We start from the raw sequence: 21882 nt of genomic DNA, 5'->3' as shown, positions 1-21882 counted from the left end.
GTATCTGTAACCCATTGTAGTTGACAAAGAATGGGCAGGTCATCCCCTGGACCAATGCCTCTTAAGGGGAGTCTCACCTTGGTTGTGAGACCAAGAGGAAAAGTGGGGGATGGGGCTAGAGTTCCATCCCACTGCTCCCAAATCTATGACATTCCACAAGTCTAGACTCCTTCATTCACCAAACATCAGGGCACTGTGCTTTAGGGATGCGACGATTAAAAACACACAGTTCCTGCCCTCAGTAAACTTGCATTCTACTGGAGAGCAGGTAGAATGTGACATCAAAGATAATAATACAGCACTTTAAGATTTGTGAAGCACTTTACATAGATTATCTCATTTGATTCTCTCCATAGCCCTATAAGATAAATAGCTGCTTGTTATTAATCCCACTTGGGATATTACCCCAACTTTTATACAAGAGAACTGAGCATCAGAGAGGTTCAGTGACTTGGCTATAGTCACACAGCTAGTATCAGAGGCAGAATTCAAATTTCTCTCTCTCTCTCTCTCTCTCTGATTTGTTGTTGTTTTTGTCATATGACAAACATGTCCCAATAACCCCCAACCCAACCTCAAGAGCTCTCATGACTCAAAATAAAAACAAGAAATAAAATCAGTCAATACAGCAATTGGATTAGATAACACATGTAACATTTGGGGCCTTCTCCACCAAGAGAAGGCCGTTGTGTTTTTTTTTTTAATCTTCTGTGCTCTGGAATCAAAGTTCATCATTGCCTTTAATTTAAATTCAACTGCTTTTAACACTGTGCATTCCTAAGTGAAGGGGCCATCGCAGGTCACCCTGATCCGTATATGGCTATCAGACCCAGATGGCTCTGGAGGAGAAAGTGAGGCTAATGACTTTGCACAGCCTTCCCTCACTTAAATCCAATTCACTTAGGAGTCCTGGCATCTCCTAATGTCATAGTTCTCTTCAAGAATGAAGGACAAACAGCAATTCCTAAGTGATGAGGAGCAGGAGAGTGAGTCTGTCAACAAGCCTTTACCAAGTATTTATTATGTGCCAGGCACCTTGCTAAGTGCTGGGATTACAAAGAAAGGCAAAATCAGTCCTGGATGGCAAGGAGCTCCCCCTCTAATTGGAGAAACAATCTCGAAATGACTAGTCACATAGAAGATACCATATATACAGAGGAAATAGAAGGGGAAGGCACTAACCTGAGTCTTGGAGGAAGTCAGAAAAGCCAGGAGATGAAGGTAAGGGGACAGTGAATTTGACATCTGTTGTCTGGCTCTTATTTTTTCAGCACTATACTAGACCTTGTGAGGGAGTCCACAAGTCATAGGCTCACGCCCCTGTCCTTCAATTTCATCTTGTAAATTGAAAAAGTTCCTCCCTAAGGAGGACACCAAGGAAGGATACAGACAGAGGTCTGACCATCCAAGGGCCCAGCTTGTGATGAGGCTCTGCAGCGGATGATGCCAGCCCTCACTTCAGTGTGCTAGGGTCAATGGAGGCTGGGTGGAGAAGAGGTAACAGGAAGGAGAAGAGGTGTCTGGAAGGACAGGTAGAAGGGAGGATGTATATCTCTGAGGGCTGCTCTGTGTGTGTGTGTGTGTGTGTGTGTGTGTGTGTGTGTGTGTGTGTTCTCTTTTCCCAGGGGGATAAGTGCCCAAACCAAGAATGGTGCCACACCCCTCTACCTGGCCTGCCAGGAGGGCCACCTGGAGGTAACGCAGTACCTGGTACAAGAGTGTGAGGCTGACCCCCACACACGTGCCAGTGATGGGATGACCCCTCTTCACGCTGCTGCTCAGATGGGCCACAGCCCCATCATTGTGTGGCTGGTAAGTGCCAGGGGCTGGAGGGATGAGGAAAAGAGGAGGAGGGAAGAGGGAGGAGCTGGCCCCATGACCTTCCTTTTGCCCCTCATGCCAGGTGAGCTGCACCGATATCAGCCTTTCAGAGCAAGATGATGATGGGGCCACTGCCATGCATTTTGCTGCCAGCCGGGGTCACGCCAAGGTGCTCAGCTGGCTGCTGCTGCATGGCGGGGAGATTACCACTGACTTGTGGGGTGGGACCCCCCTGCACGATGCTGCTGAGAACGGGGAGCTGGAGGTCAGGCCAGGCCAGAGAGAGCCAGCAATCAGGGGGCTCAAGCTGGGATGGGGTGACGATGGGAGCATGATCCAGCCTCTCCCTCTTCTTCTTTCCCATCCAAATCCAGGCCCTCTCTCCCCACCCCTCCATGCCCCCTTCGGGTCCAGTCCCTGACAGAGCTGGGCTCATGATCTCTGCTGACATCAGCCCTGCCTTTCCCCAACCCCTCCCCCCCCACTTCCATGTCAGGAGCATGATGCAGAAGCCAGATCCTCCTGACTCCAGGTCCACTGCTACAGCCTCTTTAGCACCTGAGTCCCCACTACATCCCAGGGAGAACTTGCCCAGTGGTGGGGGACGCTCACAATCTAAAAGTGTGAGAAGGGACATTTAAGGGGGGAAAACTTTGTCGTCCTTCCCCACCCTCAGCTTTAAGGACACAACCACACAGCATCCTTAGCTCCGCTGTATCAGGCAATGGTCTAAACTCATCTGGCCCAGTGGTACCCCCCTCACTGCCCCTGTCCTTGTTCCCCCAGTGCTGCCAGATCCTAGTAGTGAATGGGGCAGAGCTGCATATCCGGGACCGGGATGGTTACACAGCTGCCGACCTCTCGGACTACAATGGTCACAGCCACTGTACCCGCTACCTTCGCACTGTGGAGAACATGGTATGACCAAGCCCTGCCCCTGGAATATTGCTAGCACAGGGAAGGGGTAGGCTTTGAAGTGCCTGCTTCCCCTCCGAGGCAGAGGAGAGGAAGCCAGGTGATGAGGTCCTAGAATGAAGAGCTAGAAAGGACCTTAGATCATTTAGTCCTAGGGTCCCATGGGTAGATTTCAGGGGATCCATGAACTGAGATGGGAGGGAAAATGACGTCTTTTTACTTGTAACCCTTAGTATTTTATTTTGTGCATTTAACAAATTACTCTGAGGAGGTCCATAAGCTGCCCCTGACTGCCAGGGGGACCCATTGGCATAGAAGTACAATCCCTTTATTTTGCCAAGAGGAAGTTGATGCAATGAGTAAACAATTCCCAAAGACACATAGTAAATAGTAGAGCTGACATTTGAACCCAGATCCTTGGTCTTACAATTCAAGGCTCTTTCCACACAGGCTCCTTCCCCATCCTCTCCCCACCAATTCCTTGTGTTCAATAAGGCCAGTTGGGAGAGAGGTCATTTCAAGCCCAGGCCACACCTAAGGGTGCCATCCCCATCCATCTTTGCCTGGGTCATAGAAGCCAATGGTGGGAAGGACCTTCCTGTAGAAGGTCCTGAGCCCCAGCTATTCCCTTCCACCCTCACTCTCTCAGCCTGCTCTGGGTATCGCCCTGCTTGGCCCCAGCTGTGCCAGTGACAGACTGAAAGTCACCAAGGACCGCTGCCCCAGAAAAGGAAAATACTCACTGAGTCCCTCATTATGGAGTCCAATAAGCAAGCAGCAGCTGGGCCGTTACCTGGAACCCAGTGCTGGGCGGGGCAGGCATCGGGCTCTCCCTGAGGACCTGTGACACTTAGCAGGCAAGAAGGGTGGGGGCATGGGGCTGCAGAGGTACCAAGGCAGAGAAGACATCCTTCTCCTCTCTGAGCTAGCTAAGGGCTGCCCGGCGGGCCAGGGACCAGCAATCCGGAGAACAACATGGGTAATGTAAGCAGTATCCCCCTCAGGCTCGCAGCAAGTCCTGGGCCCTGAGGAGGAAGCCTAGATATAGAGGGGACAGGGCTAGAACATGGGTCTGGGCACTCCTAGGGGCATCAGGGTGGGTGGTATCCAGAGGAAGGCTACAAGAACAAGGGATATAGCTGAAGCGCCTTTACCATCTTCCTTGACAATTGGCACTATTCTTGACCTCCTTGGGCTCCAGTCAGAAGTGAGCCAAGGAGAGCAGAGGTGAAGTTCTGTTTGCTGGCAGAGTACAGGGTGGTCCTGAAGGTAGCTACTCAGACACCGGAGTGGATCCTCAGCCTACAGCTGGCCAGTTCTATCTCCATTCTATCCAGGTTGGACCTCTGGGAATAAATGCAATGTGCTACTTGGTCCCCACACCCCTTCAAAGATGTCATCCTCTGAGCAGGGCAGATGCCAGATCCACATCTCAGAGTTGGCAGTGAGGCAAAGGGAAGAAGCCTCCCTTCCTAGAAGGCTCATTTCCAGATGCAGCACTGGTTTCATTCTCCTTGGCTCTTTAGGGCCAAACGAAGAACAATGAGCAGAAGTAACAACAAAACATATTTGTGTTTGATACTGGGAAAACCTCCTAACAAATGGAGCTGTCCAAAAGAGGGAAAGGTGCCTCAGAAGGGAGAGAAGGGGTGATAAAGAGAAAGTACTGGACATCACTTGTCTCTGATGTTATGAAGGGGACTAGTACAGGAAGGGGTTGGACTAGCTGACCTATGCATTTTCTTTAATTCTGTGGGGAGTAAACTGGACGCCCCAGGCTGACCTTTCCCTCCTGTTTCTGGCTAGACAGGCACCTGAGGGTCTCACCTTTCTGGTGAGACATCAAGGAATTGGGCAAAGGCAGAACCCCACCCTGCTACCATCACCAGGATCCGAGTATTGGCATACAAAAGCTACATCATTTGGCCTCGGTCCACTTGGGGTGACCAGGCATGACCCCCTCCCCTAAGAATCATAATCTTAGAATTCTAGAGTGAGAAGATAGCTTAGAAATCATGTATTTCAATCCCTTCATTTTAAAGAGGAAATTGTAGCCCCAAGAGGGCAAATGACTTGCCCACAGTCACACAGCTGGTTGGATATCCTAGCTCCCTGGCTCTATTACGTCACACTGCCACATGGGGATTGAAGGAATTGGGGATGTGAGACTGAAGAAGATTCAGGGGGGACTATGATAACTGCATTCGAGTGATTGGTGGATTATTACATTGAAAAGAGAATAGATTCCTTCTTTGGCTCCAGGAGGTCTGCCCCCAGGACTAGGACTTCCTTGGGGGGAATTTACAAGGAGGAGATTTTAGGCTTGATGTCTAGGGAGGAAAAAAAAACCTTCCTAACCATTAGAGAGGAAGGTAGGGAAGGGAATTGGCATTTTAAGTGCCTACTATGTGCCAGGCACCGTGCTAAACACTTGACAAACATCTCCTTTAATCCTCACAATAACCTTGTGAGGTAGGTTCTATTATTATCCCCGTTTCACAGGTGAGGAAACTGAGGAAGATCAAAATTATGTGACTTGCCCAGGGTCACATAGCTAGCAGGAGTCTGAGGCCACATTTGAACTTCAGGTCTTCCTGACTCCAGGCAGACTCAGGTCGTAAGGTTGGAGCCACCCAAATCAGAGGTTATCATAAGTTGAACAGGCTACTTCAGGAGGGATGGATTCCTGCTCATTGGAGGTCTTCAGGTAGAGGCTAGTGGACCACCATTTTTGGTATGGGTTGGTCGTTGAGATTCCTTATAATTCTGGAATTTTGTGATTCTTCCTCCTAGATATTTCTGTGTAGGGGTCCTAGGTAAGGTCCAGCTCAGTTCTCCAACAGCTTGATACAGCCAGCTCCCAGATGAGGTCCCAGATTCAGGATCGTCACCAACAACAGAGCTGGGGCATGTCTGGGCACAGCGATAGTCCCCCTGGGAACCTGAAGCATGGGTCTTGGGGGATCTCGGTCTCAGCTCTTCCCAGGGGAGAGGAGGCAGGAGTGGCCCCAACCTCGGGACTTGGATGTGTGACTTGATCTAATGGGTACTGGAAATACCCTAACAATTATGGCTGCTCAAAAATGGAATGGGCTACCCTCAGAGAGAGGTGGAGAGCTCCCTATCGCTGCAGGTGTTTCAAGTGTTGGCTAGATAACCACTTGTCCAGGCAGGTTGTAAAGGAGTTTCTTGGTCAGGTGTGCAATGGACTCCATAGCCTCTGAAGTTCCTCCCAGCTCTGAGATTCTGGGACTCCTGGGTCACAGCAAGAGAACTGGAACCCTGGGGACAGGGAAGGCTGTCACACTCTATCTTTTCTCCCCAGAGTGTGGAACACCGAGTCCTGTCCCGAGACCCATCTGGGGAGCCAGAAGGCAAGCAACCGGACTCAGGCATGTCTTCACCCAACACCACCATGTCAGCTCAACCCCCACACTTTGACCTCTGCTCTCCTACCAGCACTCTCTCCAACTACGATTCCTGTCCCTCCAGCCGCTCCAGCACCCGAGGCCACCTGGGGGGCCCAGGGCCTAGTGAGTACTTGGGAGATGAAGAAAGAGGAATAAAGTAGTGTGCTGGGCTACATCCCCACAGAGGGGTTAGGGTTCAACAAATGAATTAGCTGTGTTTCATCCCCTGTGGTCCCTAGAGCCTCCCACTTCTGTTCAGCGTTCAATGTGGACAGAAAGAGTAGGGGTCAAAATCAGAGATCATACCTTATTATGAAGGGGGTGAGAGATGGAAGGGAATGTTTCAGGCCCAGACCAGGGAGCCTGAGTTTCCCTCGTCCACCCCTCACCCCTCCCAGCTTCAGACAGTAACCACGTATATTTCATCCATACCTCAGGCTTGCTCAGGTGACCTGTCTCAGGTCTCTGCCCACCACAGCCTCCTCCTGGAGGATTTCCTAAGTTCTCAACACTATCCAGCCCCATCATGAAGAAAGATGGACATAGGAGCCCTAGACAATCCATGAATATGCACAGATTAACCTTCACACACACACACAAAGACACAATGCACACAAGTCACACCCCCATAGAAATGCGCACACTCCCTCCCACAGGGACACGCAGCCATACTTTGAGTCTCTGGCATGGCTCTGGGCAAAGTTTGGTTTTTTTGGTTCCATCTCCTTGCCTGGGACCATGGGCTCTGCCTTCATCCCCTTCCTGAGTCTCTAGACCCAGAGCCCTTTGATGAGAAGTCTTCAGCTCTTTCCAATCAGTTGTGCCCTTAGGGAAGCTTCATGAGTTGCCACAGGTTCTTGGAAGTTGTTGTAGCCCTCACCCTCAACCCCCCTCAAAGAGACTCTCTCATGCTGATCATTGCCAAGCACAGCACCACTGGGAATCGGGCAAGGTGGGTGGTGTGGGGGTAGAGGTCTGCCCATGATAAGTTATCTTGTTTCTGGGGCAGATCACTAACCCTATCCAACACTATCTTGCACCACTCATATTCCCAACATTCTGGGACTGCTTGGCGTTATTCTACCTAGCTCCTGAGCCTCTGAGGATCCTCTTCCCTAGTTCATAGCACCCTAGGAAGACTTACCCCATTCCCAGGTCAATTACTGAGGTGCTCAGGTCTAACTAACACTGTGTTGCAAGGTCGTGAGACTGAGGCTGTTTGCCCAGTAGAAGGCAATAGGCCATACTGAGGGTGCATCTGCTGGCTAAATGTAGAGAAGACAGTTGGGGTAGGGGCATTCTACAGTAGAGGACTTTATAAAATGGGTCCTTGGATTTCTTCTGTGGCTTTGATTGCCCAATTGGCAAACTGTAAAATGTTTCCTAGTACCAGTTGAAGATGAAGGTGCAGGGATTGCCTAGACTAAGCTGAAGAAGAGACACTGAGGAACATGGACTTCCCCAGGCTCAGGATTTATAGCTGATTCCCCTGATCCCCCAAAGCTGACTCTGAAAACATGACCCAAGAAGGGCCTCAAGGGATCCATGAGGTACTTTTGGCCATAGTGTAGAGAGGGCATGCCCACCCCCATCCCCAAATCTCCTTTGGGTCCAGCTGGGCTCCCGACAGTGCCTTGTTTTCTTCTTGGCAGGGTTGAGCAACTCGACGGTCACAGACATGCAGACCTACATGGATATGTTGAATCCTGAGATGGGCCTTCATGGAAGGAAGAAGGGAGGCCCCACCACCCCACCACCCCCACCTCGCTTCCCTCCACCACCCCCCTCCCCCTGGCACTCAGATTCCCCCACCCCCTCCTGCCTATCCAGCTCCCAAGCCCCCCAGTGGGCAGCACACAGCTGATATCTACGTTCAGGCCAAGAGCAAACTTCGGCATGTCGAGAAAGAGGCCCTGAAGAGGGAGGTAATGGAGATGGGATCAGTCCCAGCTTGCTCTGTGCCCCCCCTCCCCCAGAGCATCCTAACACTCAAACTACAGCCTGAATCAAGAGGGTGAAGGTGGGGGGAGAAGGGAAAGACACTTTCCTAAACTGAGGCCAGGATCTATTAGGAGCCATCCAACCCTCCATGGAAAGTGTTTTTAAATGTCTCTTGTCTTATTATGAGGCTATGAGAAGGAGGGGTAGCAGGGGGAGGGCAGGGCCTAAGCTGTGGGTGGGGAAAGCTACATAGAGAACCTCTTTAAAAGACCTGGGTAGGGGAGAGATCTCGCTGTGCACCCCACTCCCCAACATGTGTGTGAAGGGAAAATCAAATTATAATGAATAGCAAAGTTGACCCTGGAGGACAAGGATGTCAAAGGGGCTGTGGAAAGGAGATGGGCAGTGCCATGTTTCCCAGATGATATAGGGCAGTCAGGTGTTTGTGAGCCTCAGGGCTTTCTAGCAGCAACTTGGGAAAACACCTCTCCCCGGAAACTGGAGGCTATGAGAGTGAGATAGAAAGGAGGGAGGAGGTGCCGTGTAGATGGCAGGGAGGACAGGAACATTGGACGTAGCCATGGGAAGAAAAGAGAAGGAGCAAGTGAAGAGAGGAAATGGGTGAGCCCCGAAAGGGAGAGAAGCAATCCTGACATCAATTCTCCGGGGGTAATGGCAGAAGCAGGGGCAAGTACTGGTTGTGCTTTTGGAGTAGGGTTAGATCTCAAGCCAGTAAAAGACAGCGTGGGCTCTGAGGGTATAGGTGAGGGTGGGGCTACAGGAATAAAGGGGTGCCATCTGTCTCCAGCAAGAGCTGTATGTCTGGGCCTGGATACACCCTGTATCTAGGGCTATCCTTGGGTATGCTCTAGCAATAGGAAGATTTGGTACCCAGCCGAAGAAGAGAGGAAAGGGCGCCTTGGGGCATTCCCGAAGGGGAGGATGGTCTCATCTCGCCTGGGTAGACAGGAATGCAGAATAATTACATGGCTCTCGGCCTCGGCCTGTAGGGTGGGAAGGGGAGAGGTTAGAACAGGGAGTATGGAATAGTGATCTGGTTGCCCTCTAGGGCCAAGACAGCAAATGTTGCTGCCGGGGTACCTCTGGCCTAGTGGTCCCTTGGGATTCGGAGAGGGAAACCTTGTCGGTGTGTGTCTGCCTCATAGTCGGAGAACTGAGATGAGCTTTGCCCTCTGTGGGAGCGCAGCATCACATCTGGGTGTGTCCTTCTGCCTGGCCCCTGGGGCTGCGTATTTGTGTGTGCTTGTGTGTCTGCCCATCTCTCCCTGTCGGAGTGCATATATGCGTGCGTGCCTGGCGGCCAGAGCGCCCGGGAGTCCCAACAAAGTGTTCTTTGTGGGACCTGGCCCAGTTCTCGCAGCCTACGCCTCCTTCTTTGTTTGCAGACTAGAGAGAGGCTAGGATTCGGTTAGAGCCGGGCGATCGGCCTGAGGGCTAAGCTGGGCGGGGCAGAGGCGGAACAGATGGCCAGCTCCACCTCCAAAGAGAACAGTTCCGTGGGAAGGGGCCGGGGGCCAGGGGACTGGGGGAAGGATGGGGCAAGATGGCCCAGAAAAGAAATCCACGGGTGCGCGTTTCCTGCAACGTGAGCCATCAGCAGAGCCCTTGATGGGAGCTGAGGTCTGGGGGCGTGGCAGAAAGCGGTAAACCCAGACGGCTGGTCCTGGGACAGCGGCTGGGGCAGGGGGCTCCGTCCTTTCCCCTTCTCCCCTTCCCTGACTTCTCGAGATCCCAAGCCAGGATTGGTCTCCTGCAGGAGTCATGACCGACGGGGCGGGAGCTACCGAGGCTGTCACCCGAGCCTTGAAACCCGAGGACGGGACGCAGGGGCCGGTGTCACTTACAGCTATGGGTTTCCAGATGCAGAGGGGCTGAAGTGGACTGGGACAGGGACGGGGCGGGGAGGAGCTCGAGAAACCTGGGCCCTCTGCTTTAGTTCGCCAGGGCCCTGTTAGGGAGAGGTCCAAGTGCGGTTTTCTGAAAGGTGCAGAGCCATCAAAGCTGGGGAGGAGTGTCCCAGGGTCCGCAGCAACTTACCTCGAGTTGAGGTTCCAAGTCAGCGTGGCGGGGCCTGTCGTGGAGAATAGGTGTAGAGGGGCTCAGGGGTAGTAGGGCCCCACTGAGGAGGTGAGGCAAACATCTGGCAGGCTTGGGCTGCGAAGGGGGAGGAGGGTCGGAGGGGACTTCGGTGATGGGGCGTGGCCCAGCTCCCTAGGTAGCGGCCCCACTTCGGGGCCGGGGGGGGTGGAGCCCAGTAGCCAGGGATTGGTGGGGTGCTGTCAGGACCCAGGAGCGGATAGGCGAGCAGGCCGTTGGTCGGTGTTGTAACTTGAGAGGGCAGATCGGGTAGCGCAGGTGTCGGGTCCGCGCCGCCCCCGCTAGCAGGTGCAGAGCGGGGCGTCACCGGGCACAGTCGCAGGTAGGGCAGCCGCTGCCCAGGGCACTTCGGGGACTAAGGGCCGCGTACCCTGGGAAGGGCGCGGGACTCTGGGCGCGGGCCGCAGATCGAGAACCGGCCCTAGGCAGCTGAGCTTTCTGGGGCCCATCAGAGCCGTCGAGGAAGCTGGATTTTAGCAACCCGGAGGCCTTGACAGGGCCCGGCGGAGGCGCTTGAGAATCCTTCTCCCTGCCCCAACCAGCCCTTTCTGACCGTCCCCTGCGCTAGGGGGCTGGCCCAGCCGTCTGGGAGCAGCCCTTCTGGCTCCTTCACTTCAGGAGTAGGCCCGGCCAGCCATCCCTTACTGTGTGTGAGCAGAGGGGAGCCCTGTCCCACCCCTGCACTCCCCATCCGCATCTGCTTCCTCTCCCCAGGGCCGCCCGGGGGAGCGCGGCCACAGATACCCCCAGCTCTGGCTGACACAGGGCGGGGTTTGAGCTAGTTCCACTGAGGCGGTGGGTTAGACAGAAGTCGAGCCTCCGCCGTCAGGGGTGGAGGGTGCTGTCTCCCCGCCGGCCGACCCGCAGCCCACGCTTGGCGCTCCTCCCTCCCTCGCAGCTGAGCTCCCACGACGGCCACGACGGGCTGCGGCGGGTGGACTCGGGCCGGAAGTCCCGCAGCTTTGGCAAACAGCCCAGCACCGGGGACTATTACCGCCAGCTCGGCTACGGCCCCGGGGAGCCCCTGGCAGCCAGTCTGGGGATGGCCCATAGCGAGGAGGTGAGAGCCTCGCAGCCCAGCCCCCGGCCCGTCTCATCCCCTACCCAGGGGGCTTTTCCTCCACCTGTCCCCAGCTCCCACGTTTCCAGGGGCAGGACTCTGAGCTGCCCCCGGCCCAGCTCCCGAGACCCTGACAGCTTGGTCATTCTCTTTTGCTTATGCCCTCAGGCCTCTCTCCTCTCCGGTAGCCACGTGCACAACGGCAGCGTCGCAGACCACAGGGTGTCCAGGGACCTACCGCCCCCGCCCCCGCCCCCACCCTTGCCCGAAGCCCTGAGTGCACCACCCCCACCGCCACCTTTGCCCATCGAAGGGTCCGGGCCTGTCTGCAGCCAGCGCCGCTCCTCCTCTTCCACCGGCAGTGAGTTTGGGGGGCTGGGGGCGGGAGGAAGGGTGGCAGAGATCCTAGCCCAGCACCGTGACCCAGTCCGGTGTGAAGCCTTCCCAAGAGAAACAGGGAACTGGGGGCGATGGAGGTGGAGTCCCTTGCAGGCAAAGGGCTCAGATGTGAAGAAGAGAGATTGCAAAGCATGGTGGCAGCTTTTGTGCTATATAGCCAGGATGATGCTCTGCGGGGGGGTGAGGGAGGAGGAGGAAAGGTATCCCAGCCGCCAACCCCCTGTTTGGGGGGTCGGGGAAAGGATCTAATTATTAGTCAGTCATCTTTTCATCTTGTATCAGAACTCAGTCAATTCAGGGGTGTCCCTTGAAAGAAGAAAGGTCAGAGCTATCATCTCTAATTCGAACCAATGCATAATTAAAAAAAAAAGCACTTTGGGGGCTGCATGTATTTCCCCCTTACCTCACCTCGGTATTCGGGGGTCCACAGTTTTACCTGCGTAGCTAGTTGACTTTTGAAATCATGACTGTGGAATCTGGGATGAAAGATGTCCCCTCCAGCACCAATTTCCTCATCTCCATCAATCTCGTTCAGTATCTGTAGGAAGCTAGCCTGACATTAAACCTGGAGCTGTGATCAGCTGACACTCAGAACAATTGAAGTAGACCATAGCATGTTCTTTTTCTGATATCTGCTCACCAGCTAGTTATCCATCCATGCATGATCTATCCAACAAACCATTCATTCAAAAAGGGCCTCATAGAAGTGGGCCTGTGCTAGGCTCTGAGAACAAGACAGAAGTGAAACAAGCCCTGCCCTCTAGTTTACATTCTTTCCATTTCCATCAAAATTTCTATTTCTGAAGGTCCTTATTTCTTACACTTATAAACTTTTTTTCCTAATGCTTCCATCCAATATCCCATTTCTACTCTTGCCTTCCTCCTTCACCCTGGCTCCTATTCTCAGTCACCTCCCTGAACCCCTGAGATTACAGAGGGCTCACAGATATCCAGGAGAGAGTTGAGCCATTTTCCCAAGTGTAAAGTGGTAATTTGGGTTAAGAGATCCTGAAACCCATGCATCTGAATCCTCTTCCTGTTTCCTGAAGTGAGAACCATCCTCCAACCCACAAACTTGATGTCTGTCTTCTACAAAGGGCCTGAGAGAATCCTAACCACACCCCAAATCAGTGGTTGTAGGTGTCTTACCTTCCCATCCCTACAGCAGGAATTTTCCTCATTTCAGAATCTTAGGGTTCACAGTGACCTAGCTTGGGGCAAACTCAGGCAGGCTCAGATATTCAGGCCAAGGGTGGTTGAGCTATCAGATCTATGACCAAAGGAAGATGTCTAGGTTTCTCCACACACCCACACACACCCCAAAAAAACTGGGCAATGTTAGAGTTCAGCCTCCCTTCCAAGGGAATAGGGGATAGAGCACTGCACTTGGAATTAGGAAGATCTGGGTTCAAATACTACCTCAGACACTAGCTGTTGAACTCTGGGCAAGTCACTGTATCTTACTTCCTCACTAATAAATGCAGAGGTTAAATTCAATGGCCTCTAAGATCCCTTTCAGCTCTAAACCCAGCTCAGGCCTCAGATCCAAAGACCCTTCCCCTCCTCTGGATCTTACTGGCGTTGGGAGTGATGGAAATTGAGGTAGGTGCTCCTCCTCCCCCAGACTGGAACACTCCCAACCACGCTTCCAGATGGAGGGCTAAGAAGAAAAAAGGGGAAGCACACTTGGCTTAGTTACTCAGCCTGGGCGTGTAGGGATAATCTTATCCTCCCTTCTCTTCCCTTTCCCTACTCCCTCCTTCCCTTCATCTGTTCCCTTGGGCATCAACCTGTCTGTTGTCCTACCCACCACCCACCATCCCATTTGCACTCTCTCTCTCTCTCTCTTTCTTTCTGTTCTCCACAGGTTCTCTGCCTCCTCATGTCTCTCCTAACTCTGTTCTGTTGCTTTTTTCTCCCACCCCCTTCCCTCTGCCTCCTAGAAGTGAGAGCTTTGAGGTGCAGGAAGAGTGAGTACCAGGCCTGCTTTCTACTCTATTTGTTTGAGGGGCCTAAAGGGCTCTGGGAGGGCATGGGGGAAACACAGACAGAAGAAAAGAGATGGTGGACTTTGGGAGTGTAAATGGGGCAAAGGATGGACCGCTGGATGACTAGGTGTTGTTCTGACAGATGGTACTGGGGGGCAATCCTCCCTGGTACACAAGGAAGAAGAGTCTGCCTTGGAATCAGGAGATTTGTTTCCTCCATACCAGCATTCCTGTCAGTTTTGCCTATGAAAATAATTCCTATTTGTGCCCCTCCCCTTCATCTTCACTTCCCTTCTTCCTTTCCAGTGGCCCTTCCTGGAGGCACTTAGATATCCCCTCCCCCAGATCAAGAAGAGGGGAGAATGATTTGCTCCTGACTCCAATCCAATCCCTTCCCGGAGACAACCCCTTGATTCCCTCTCCTACCCCCCCCAACAGATACAATCCGGGAAATGCAAACTTGAAACTGGGACTTTGCATGTTATCACACAGAACTTGGGACTTTCCCCAAAACACCACACCTCAACTCCATGCATCCCCATTCCTCTGTTCCATGAAGAACCACTCTTCAGGGCTGCCTCCCCACAGAATTTCAGTCTTTTATCAGGGCTGGGTTGGGAGCTCTGTATGTGTGTGTATGTGTGCTTGAGCTTAGGTGCACTTGTTTGAGAAGGGGGTGGGGGTGCCAGATGCTAGGACACTTGGGTCTAGTGAGATCCTGGGTTTCTAGGGCCCTGGGCCAGGACAACTTAGTTCAAGGATCACCAGGCTTTGCTGATGAAGCATAGGGGTGGGTCTGGAACACTCAGGGAGACTCCTCCCTGAGACCAGGAAACTAAGGAACAAAGGTCAGGTGGCTGGCCAGGGAGATCACAGATCAGGGTGAACACCCTGCTGCATCAGGCACACCTTCTCTTTACCTCTGGGTTTAGCCAGGCTCACCATGAGTGTCCAGGGGCATTCACCCATGGGTTGCCCCACTGGATCCAGTAAAGTTGGCTCCCTCTCACTTCGTAAGTACTGGCTGACTCCCACTAGTAGAAGTAAGAAGGTGGGTGGAGGAGAAGCATGGTGTTCAGGACAGGGAGAAGGAAGCTGCTTGGTAGGGGGACTGGTCTGGGTACAGAATTGTGCTCATGTTGCTTTACTCCCAGGGGGACTGGAGGGATCTTCCGGGATTACTGTCTTTGCTAGAAAGCTGTACTGCCCACCCCAAGCAGGGCATTGCCTTGCTCTGGACTGGCTTACGTGATGCCTGGGTCCTGCCTGGTCTTTTCTGGGCCTTACTCTCAAGTGGGCTAGCCAGGACTTTGGAGTTTGGGTTTGGAGGGGGTGGGCAGGGCTTGGGCTGGGGATCTCTCATGCTTCAGCATTCTCTTCTCTCACCAGGTACCAAGTCCTTCAATATGATGTCCCCAACAGGAGACAACTCTGAACTCCTGGCAGAGATCAAAGCAGGGAAGAGCTTGAAGCCAACGCCACAGAGCAAGGGCCTCACCACAGTCTTCTCAGGCAGTGGACAGCCCCCTTCTCTGGTAAGGTGGAGCCCCCTCTTCCAACTCGTGCCTGCGGCCTCGGGCTCCAGGACCTTCCAATCAGAGAGCTGTCCATCACCATGCCTTCCCTTTCCAGACAGATGCTCCGCCCCTGTCTCCATCACTATCCCGGGCCAGGAGCCCCACTCCACCAGCTAGTTCTATTCCTGGGGCAGGAGGAGGCCCCCATCAGCCTGTCCTCAATGGCAGTGTGGCCCCACCACTGACTCCAGCACAGAACCTACAGCTGGATGTCGAGACTCTGATCCCCACACATGATGAGCAGGGCCGCCCCATTCCTGAATGGAAGAGGCAAGTGATGGTGCGAAAGCTGCAGATGAAGATGCAGGAGGAAGAGGAGCAGAGGCGAAAGGTGGGCCTGGGGCCTGGCCACTAGTGCCTTCCTACTCTTACTCCAGCCTATGGGCTCTTGGGGAGCTCCCCTTCTTGACCATCTGGCAAATTCAGACCCAGCCCTGCTGACTGGCTTCCCCAGACCAGAAGCCTGCCTTGTTCCCCTCCCTTTAGTCCCTCCCTGCTCTTTGCCACCATCTGTGTGACTCTTTGGAGACCTCAGCCATCATCACAGGCTGATATCCCTAGTCATACATTCAGAGATCTATTCACCAACAGATCTATCAGCTACAAACAATGTTTTGTTTTTAGTAGATTGAAGGGACAAAAGGATGTTTATGCAACTCTCTCTTCTGAGAGGAGTCCCGTAGGTCCAGGCTGAGAGAATCCTCAGTACTCTGGAGCCATCAGCCCACAAAATATGGATTGAGAGCAAAAAGAAGTCTAACAGCTCCTAGCTTTTGTATGGGTCACGGACTCTTTAATATTCCGGGGAAGCCCATGGACCTCTTTTCAGATTAATTTTTTAAAATGTGAAATGGAAAGAAATGCTCAATTTGAGTTAGAGGTTATTGAAAATAGATGTAATCTTTTCCCATTCAAGTTCATTCACTTTCTGGAGTATACAGGGCCCAGGTTAAGAAAACCCTGCCTCAGCCAGGGTTTTCTTTCCTTTCCTGTTTAGAAAAGGAGAAACTTGCAGTCAGAAATTCCCAGTCTTGCATTTCCCCCCAGTCCAATGCTTTCTCTCATTTAGATAAAAAATATTGAAGTTAGAGATTCAGAAAATAAACTAGAAAAAGCAAATGGAAAAGCAACAGTGGTGACTATAGTTACAGGAAGTCAAGGGCATCCGAGTTCAAAGGATCACAGCTGGATGCCACTGGACAGGGACACAAGGGACTCAGCATGAGGTGCATGATCCTTTTGGGGTGTCTTAAGAAGGATTTGATTACCTTTGAACTGAGGCTTTATCAGTTCTAGCCGTAAGCTTGAGCCCAGGGCTAAGTGGAGGTGCTTGTCTAGGACCCCGGTTTAAATGCCTTTTACAAGTTCCCTTGGTGGTGTAATGAGCGACCAGGCCCAGAGACCGTGTCCACAGCAGCAGCGAACCGGATCCAGCCTGGCCCACTCCTACGGTCAACCAGAGTGCCCCGGAGTGGGCTGCAGCGAGCTCTCACCCTGCTCCTGTTCCTCCTTGGCTGAAGCCTCTTCTCCATTGGCTGCTGCCCCGGTCTATCTGCACAGCCCTGCCCGACCTACCATTACACCACCCGGGATATGTAAAGGCTGAGGGTGTGCTGCCCGCGGGCCGCCGGGAGTGGGGCCAGAGGGAGACCTGCGTTCCCCTCCCCTCTGTTCTCTTCCCCGTCTTAGCTGACCGCTGGCTACTGCTGCTACCAACCAGAAGGCTGGAGGTTCTCCCACACACACAATGCCATGCTGGGGCCCTTCGGGGAGCTCATGACCGAAGAAGACATCAACCGTATCGAACAACAAATAGAAAACCTCCAGGTGATGCATAAGGCCCAGAAGCTGGAGGCGCAGCTGGAGCAGCTGGAGATGGAGCTGCAGCAGCTGCTGCCAGTCTCCACTGCGCTGTCCAGCCACCGTTTCACGGTCAACCCCCGCCGCATGCAGGGCCGGGCCGCTGACCTCCCCGCATGGTGTAGCAGAATCTCCACTCTGCTCAAGAGCATGGCCATACTGCTGGCCACTTTGGGGAGTCGACCGGCCCACCTGACAGATCTGGTGACTGCTGAGACAGGGCAGCCCCTAGCCCCCGTGGCAGACTGGCAGGCAGGGTCCGTGGGCCTCGGACGCTCATACTCCTTCAGCTGCAGCCGGGAGGAGGTGGCCCGTGAGATCTTGGAGTGTGGCGTCTCAGTCAAGAATCTCAAAGCCAACTATGAGATGCACATGCAGAGCCAGGAGGCGGAGTACTGGTACCCACGCAAGCTCTCCTTGCCTGTGAGCGTCACCGTCTCTGATGTCTTTAGCCGAGAGCCCATCCTGGAGGAAGACTACGTGTCTGGAAGCATGACTCAGCCATGCCTGGGAGGGCGCTTGGTGGATGGTTCTTCAGGGGCCAATGGGTCTGAGCATCTCCTACTGGAGCCAGCAGAGCTGTCATCCCCTGAAGATCCCTTAGCTAGCCTGTACCCCCCAGAGGAGCCCGGAGACGAGGTGACAATTTTTGAGCCAGAACAGCTAGCACGAAGCCCACCCCTCTCAACCGAGCTTCGAGGCGTCCAGGACTATATCGACATGCGGAAGGAGCGCATCGTCTACCTCTTCCTGGAGCACTGGCGCAAGTGGACTTTCAGGGGCTCTGGGCGCCACACCCAGGCCCGCCTTCAAAGGTTGCTGCCCCGGGTGGTGGCAGCGGGGGCCCCAGAGCCTGAGCCCAAGCAGGTGCTGGAGAAGCCAGCCCATCACAGCCTTGGTAATGACCACCGGTTGCTGTATTTCATGAAGCAGCGGCACGTAGTAGGCAAATTGCTGGAACACTGGCGGAGTCTAATGCGCCACGTGCCCTCCCGGCAATTGCGCCGCCTGAGCCGGGTGCAGGGTCTGTACTGGCCCGAGCACTTCCTGCCCCATGTGGGTGGGGTGCCTGCCTGCTACGATAGCCTCACCCTGGACCTCTTCATGCTGGGCTATTTCCAGCTGCTGGAGATGCGCATGAGCCGGGAGGAACGCAAGTTCCGCCACCTGCTGTGCTATGAGATGTTTGACCGGCTAGGCAGTCATCCGTGGGAGCTCATCCGCCTTTTCCACAAAGTTGTGCTGGAGGAGGTGGAGGCTGGGCGTCGGGACTGGCAGGATGGCTTTGAGGACCTGAAGAGGGCATTCTTTGGAGACAGCCCAGAGCCCCCTGCTGAGGAGCCTCTGTCCCAGCTGCAGGCACCAGCCCCTGTACCTCAACCTCCACCTCCCCCTCTACCACCACCACTGCCCCAGGCTGAGCCCACACTTAGCCCTGGGCCACCAGCCCCTCCACTGGCTCCAACAGAGCCCTTCAATCGGGCTGACTCTTTACAGCTGGTAGCAGAGATGGGAGAGTTTAGCAACGAGGACATCTGTCGCTACATCGACCGAAGCTTCTCATTCTGGAAGGAGAAGGAAGCCGAGTTGTTCGACATTTGAGCAGTAGCAGTGGAGAAAGAGAAAAATCAAGTCGGCTGTCCATTGGGAATGGTGGAATCCACCCTGGCATCTACCTACAACTTCCAGCGCTATAGAAATGGGAACTGGATGTGTGAGAGCGGGGCTAGGCCATTTGCCCTGGAATTCGAAGCCCAGCTTAGGCTAATGCTGAATATAGTTGGGCCATTCTGGCCATAATCGCGAGGGCCTTTATGTTGAGGGACAGGCTGCTGCTGTGGTGTCTTTAGGAGGCTGGGACAGGGCAAGGCTGTAAAGCTGCCTCAAGTTCTCCTCTGAGCTTTGGCCAAGGTAGCTCCCCAGGGCAGTCATGGGGCTTGGGAGTAGATCCTCTCTAATGGATGATTCTCTACAAAGCTAAGAGGATGCTCTCTTTAGGACCTAGTCTCATTGTCCACTCTGCAGCCCTGGAACCACTAAGGAAGCAGACCTGTCTAGCTCCTGCCAACTAGTTGGGACTCCACTATGGTTTTGCAACTAGTTCCTGCCTTCTCCCCGAGATTGGGAACTGGGGAAGTTCTAAGCCCCGACTTGGCCAGAGAGCCTGGGGCTGGGGGGAACTGAGTTGTGTGCAGTGTGATGTGTGCAGATTACCTCTCCCTTGTTACACAGAATAATAAAGAACTTTGCCTTGAAGAGGTGCCTTCCATGGGCAGGCCCAAGATTGTCTTTGCCTTTTAGCTCATCCATTTACACCACCCATCAGGGCTCACTATTTGCCCTTCAGTGAAGCAATTGACAAGCAGGATACCTGGGTAGCACTCCTGCTGCCTTGGAGTATCCTCAGGTTTTACCCTCAAGGCAGAAGAAGGGTCAAGGATTGGTCATATTGTAAATATTTCTTGTCTATCCCAGTGAGATCTGAAACAGCTCCTTTGCCACACCAAGCTCTAAGGCTGGGTCTGTGAGGCCTTCTCTACCCCTTCCTCCCAGACTTTAATTCTGGAAGGTTGTGGTCACCCTACAACCCTCTGATCCTATTTCTTTCCACTGTTTTGGCCCTGCCTTGGGGGGGTGAGGGGCAGCTGTGTAAGCATACGGTGTAGGAAATGAGGTGATGCACTCTCAGATTCAAATTATCTTCAGGAAATATTGGAAGCTTTCCCAATAAGATCAGGGATAAAGCAAGGTCACTCACCATTTCCAATATAATTTTACACAGTACTAGAAACTCTGAGAAGTAGTGGATGTAGTGGTAGGCTTGGAGCCAGGAAGACCTAGATTCAAGTCCCCCTTCTGATACTTATTAGCTTTATGACCTTGCACATGTCACTTAAGCACTCTAGGTCTCAGACCACTGTAAGATTTCTCTATTAAGTTATTATTAGTAATAAATAACATTATTAGTAGCAGCTTCTATTAAGGGTTGTGATTTGCCTTGGTGGAGGAAGTTCCCAGACCTCCAAAATCACAGATTCTTGGGATCTTGATTAGAAGTACTAGATATAACAATAAAAAGAGAAAGAGAGAGACAAAGGAAATTATAGGAATAAAGTCTCTAGCCCTGAAGGCCTCTATAAAAAGAGGCTGAAAGACTGTCCTCTCCTATTTTTCCTTCCACTTCTCCCTTCCGAAGGTCTTCCACCATCAACTCCCCAGTCCTTGTCCTCCTGTTCTTTAGTTGCCAAGACCTCCAGGTTCCAGGCCTCTGCTTAGCTCTTTCCCCTCCCTCTCCAACTATGAGGAATCATCCCCTGGACTCTGACTTCCTCTCCACCCTGCTGCATACTCTACTCCTGACCTCCTCTGGCTGTGTTGCAGGAGGAGGAGGAAGAAGCCCGTCTGGCCAGTATGCCTGCCTGGAGGAGGGACATACTTCGGAAGAAGATGGAGGAAGAGAGGTAAGCTGAGCATTGAACGTGAGGGACACCATGCTGCCAAGGAGAAGTGGGAAAAGGCACTGCTAATCCACTATTTGTTTCTCCTTCCAGGGAACAAAAACGGTGAGTGTGACCCTATTCTACCTGGAGCTACCCAGGCCAAGTTCTTCATACCCCTTTCTCCCAAATAGCTCAGATACTCCATTCTGTCCTCTGCAACCCCACATCTCTCTGCCCCTAGTAATCTTTGCTGCTCATTCTCATTCCTGTCCTCTTCTCTCCCCCTGCCCAATAACCTGGGCCATTATCCACCTCTCTCCCGTAATCTTTTCTGCTGTGCCCATTTCTTTATTTCCCTATAACCTGACCGGCTGCCCTCATTCTGTCTCCTATAATCTGACATTTTACCTATTACCTATTATCTATTACTTTAATGTGTTGCCTTATCTGTCTCCCCATAATCTGACCTACTGCCACATGAGACCCCATTACTTTGACCCGTTGCCCCGTCTCTCTGAGGTCCCATAACCTGCCCGGCTGCCTCCAGCCTTCCGTTTTCCTTAGGGGATGACTGATATACCATATTCATCCTTCTGTCCCTCCCAGCACTTGCTCTTCTCATCCTCTGCCTCTCCCCCAGTAGCTTAGGTTCCTCTCCCACCCTCTCTCTCTCTCTCTCTCATCCTGGGTTCTTCTTCGGTAAGCAGAAAAGAGGAGGAGAAACTTAGGCTGGAGGAGGCGCAGCGGGAGAAGGAGCAGTCGGAGAAGCTCAGGACACTGGGGTATGACGAGACCAAACTGGCGCCCTGGCAGAGACAGATAATCCTGAAGAAAGGAGACATTGCGAAGCACTAGGTGCAGCGAGGGCCCTCCCGCCTCCCGCCCCTGCCCCAGCCTTTGCTGCGACTCTCCCCGCCGGTCCCTCCCTCAGAGCTGCTGGGACGGGGGCTAGAATTGGGGAGGGAGGATCAGGCTAGGGCTTGGCGAGATAAATGGTCTGGGCTCTGCTTCTGGCAACAAGCCCTCGTCCTTCTGATTTCTTTCCGACTCTCGGCCCCTACTCCATCCCCCCACCCCCACAGTATGGCCCTGTAGGTTTCGTCTCCACTAGATCCCTCCTGCATCCCGCCCATCACCCCGGGGAAACAGCGCCGCAGTCTGCATACAAAAAGTGCCCAAGCTGTGGACTCAGAGAGAACCGCTGCTGATTTGCATGCTAGTTTGCATATAATTTGCATGTTCACTAAATGTCAAAATGTACGAATATCTCCCAAACCCTGTGGGAGAGTGTTTCCCCCAGCCCCTTTTCTTGGTGTAGTCAGATCTGCAGCCTCCGCCCTGACTCCTACTCCC

At 53.2% G+C, this 21882-nt stretch overlaps 2 protein-coding genes across 2 annotated transcripts in view; both read left to right on the top strand.

Annotated features, from left to right (window-relative positions):
* Positions 1–21549, top strand: part of LOC110199963 (espin-like) — a 53179-nt gene extending 31630 nt beyond the window's left edge. Inside the window, 13 exon segments of the mRNA XM_020975002.2 lie at positions 1626–1812; positions 1904–2086; positions 2608–2739; positions 6062–6269; positions 7799–7926; positions 7928–8071; positions 11104–11265; positions 11434–11626; positions 15042–15187; positions 15285–15560; positions 20471–20550; positions 20641–20652; positions 21237–21549. Of these exon segments, the coding sequence (XP_020830661.1) occupies positions 1626–1812; positions 1904–2086; positions 2608–2739; positions 6062–6269; positions 7799–7926; positions 7928–8071; positions 11104–11265; positions 11434–11626; positions 15042–15187; positions 15285–15560; positions 20471–20550; positions 20641–20652; positions 21237–21384 (1999 nt within the window). The 3' untranslated portion in view covers positions 21385–21549.
* On the top strand, positions 16982–19084 carry LOC110199970 (espin-like protein). Its single transcript, XM_020975013.2, has one exon. The coding sequence runs from the start codon at positions 16982–16984 to the stop codon at positions 18689–18691; it is 1710 nt and encodes a 569-aa protein (XP_020830672.1). The 3' UTR covers positions 18692–19084.
* Positions 21550–21882: the final 333 nt, after the last annotated feature.

The sequence above is a fragment of the Phascolarctos cinereus genome, unplaced genomic scaffold, assembly GCF_003287225.1.
Source record: "Phascolarctos cinereus isolate Bilbo 61053 unplaced genomic scaffold, phaCin_HiC Scaffold_726;HRSCAF=1367, whole genome shotgun sequence".
Classification (NCBI taxonomy): Eukaryota; Metazoa; Chordata; class Mammalia; order Diprotodontia; family Phascolarctidae; genus Phascolarctos; species Phascolarctos cinereus.
The sequence above is the reverse complement of the archived record's forward strand: the minus strand, read 5'-3'. Positions and strand labels throughout refer to the sequence as shown.

Coding starts and splice junctions, on each gene's coding strand:
- LOC110199970 (XM_020975013.2), top strand. CDS start 16,982: ATGCTGGGGCCCTTCGGGGAGCTCATGACCGAAGAAGACATCAACCGT.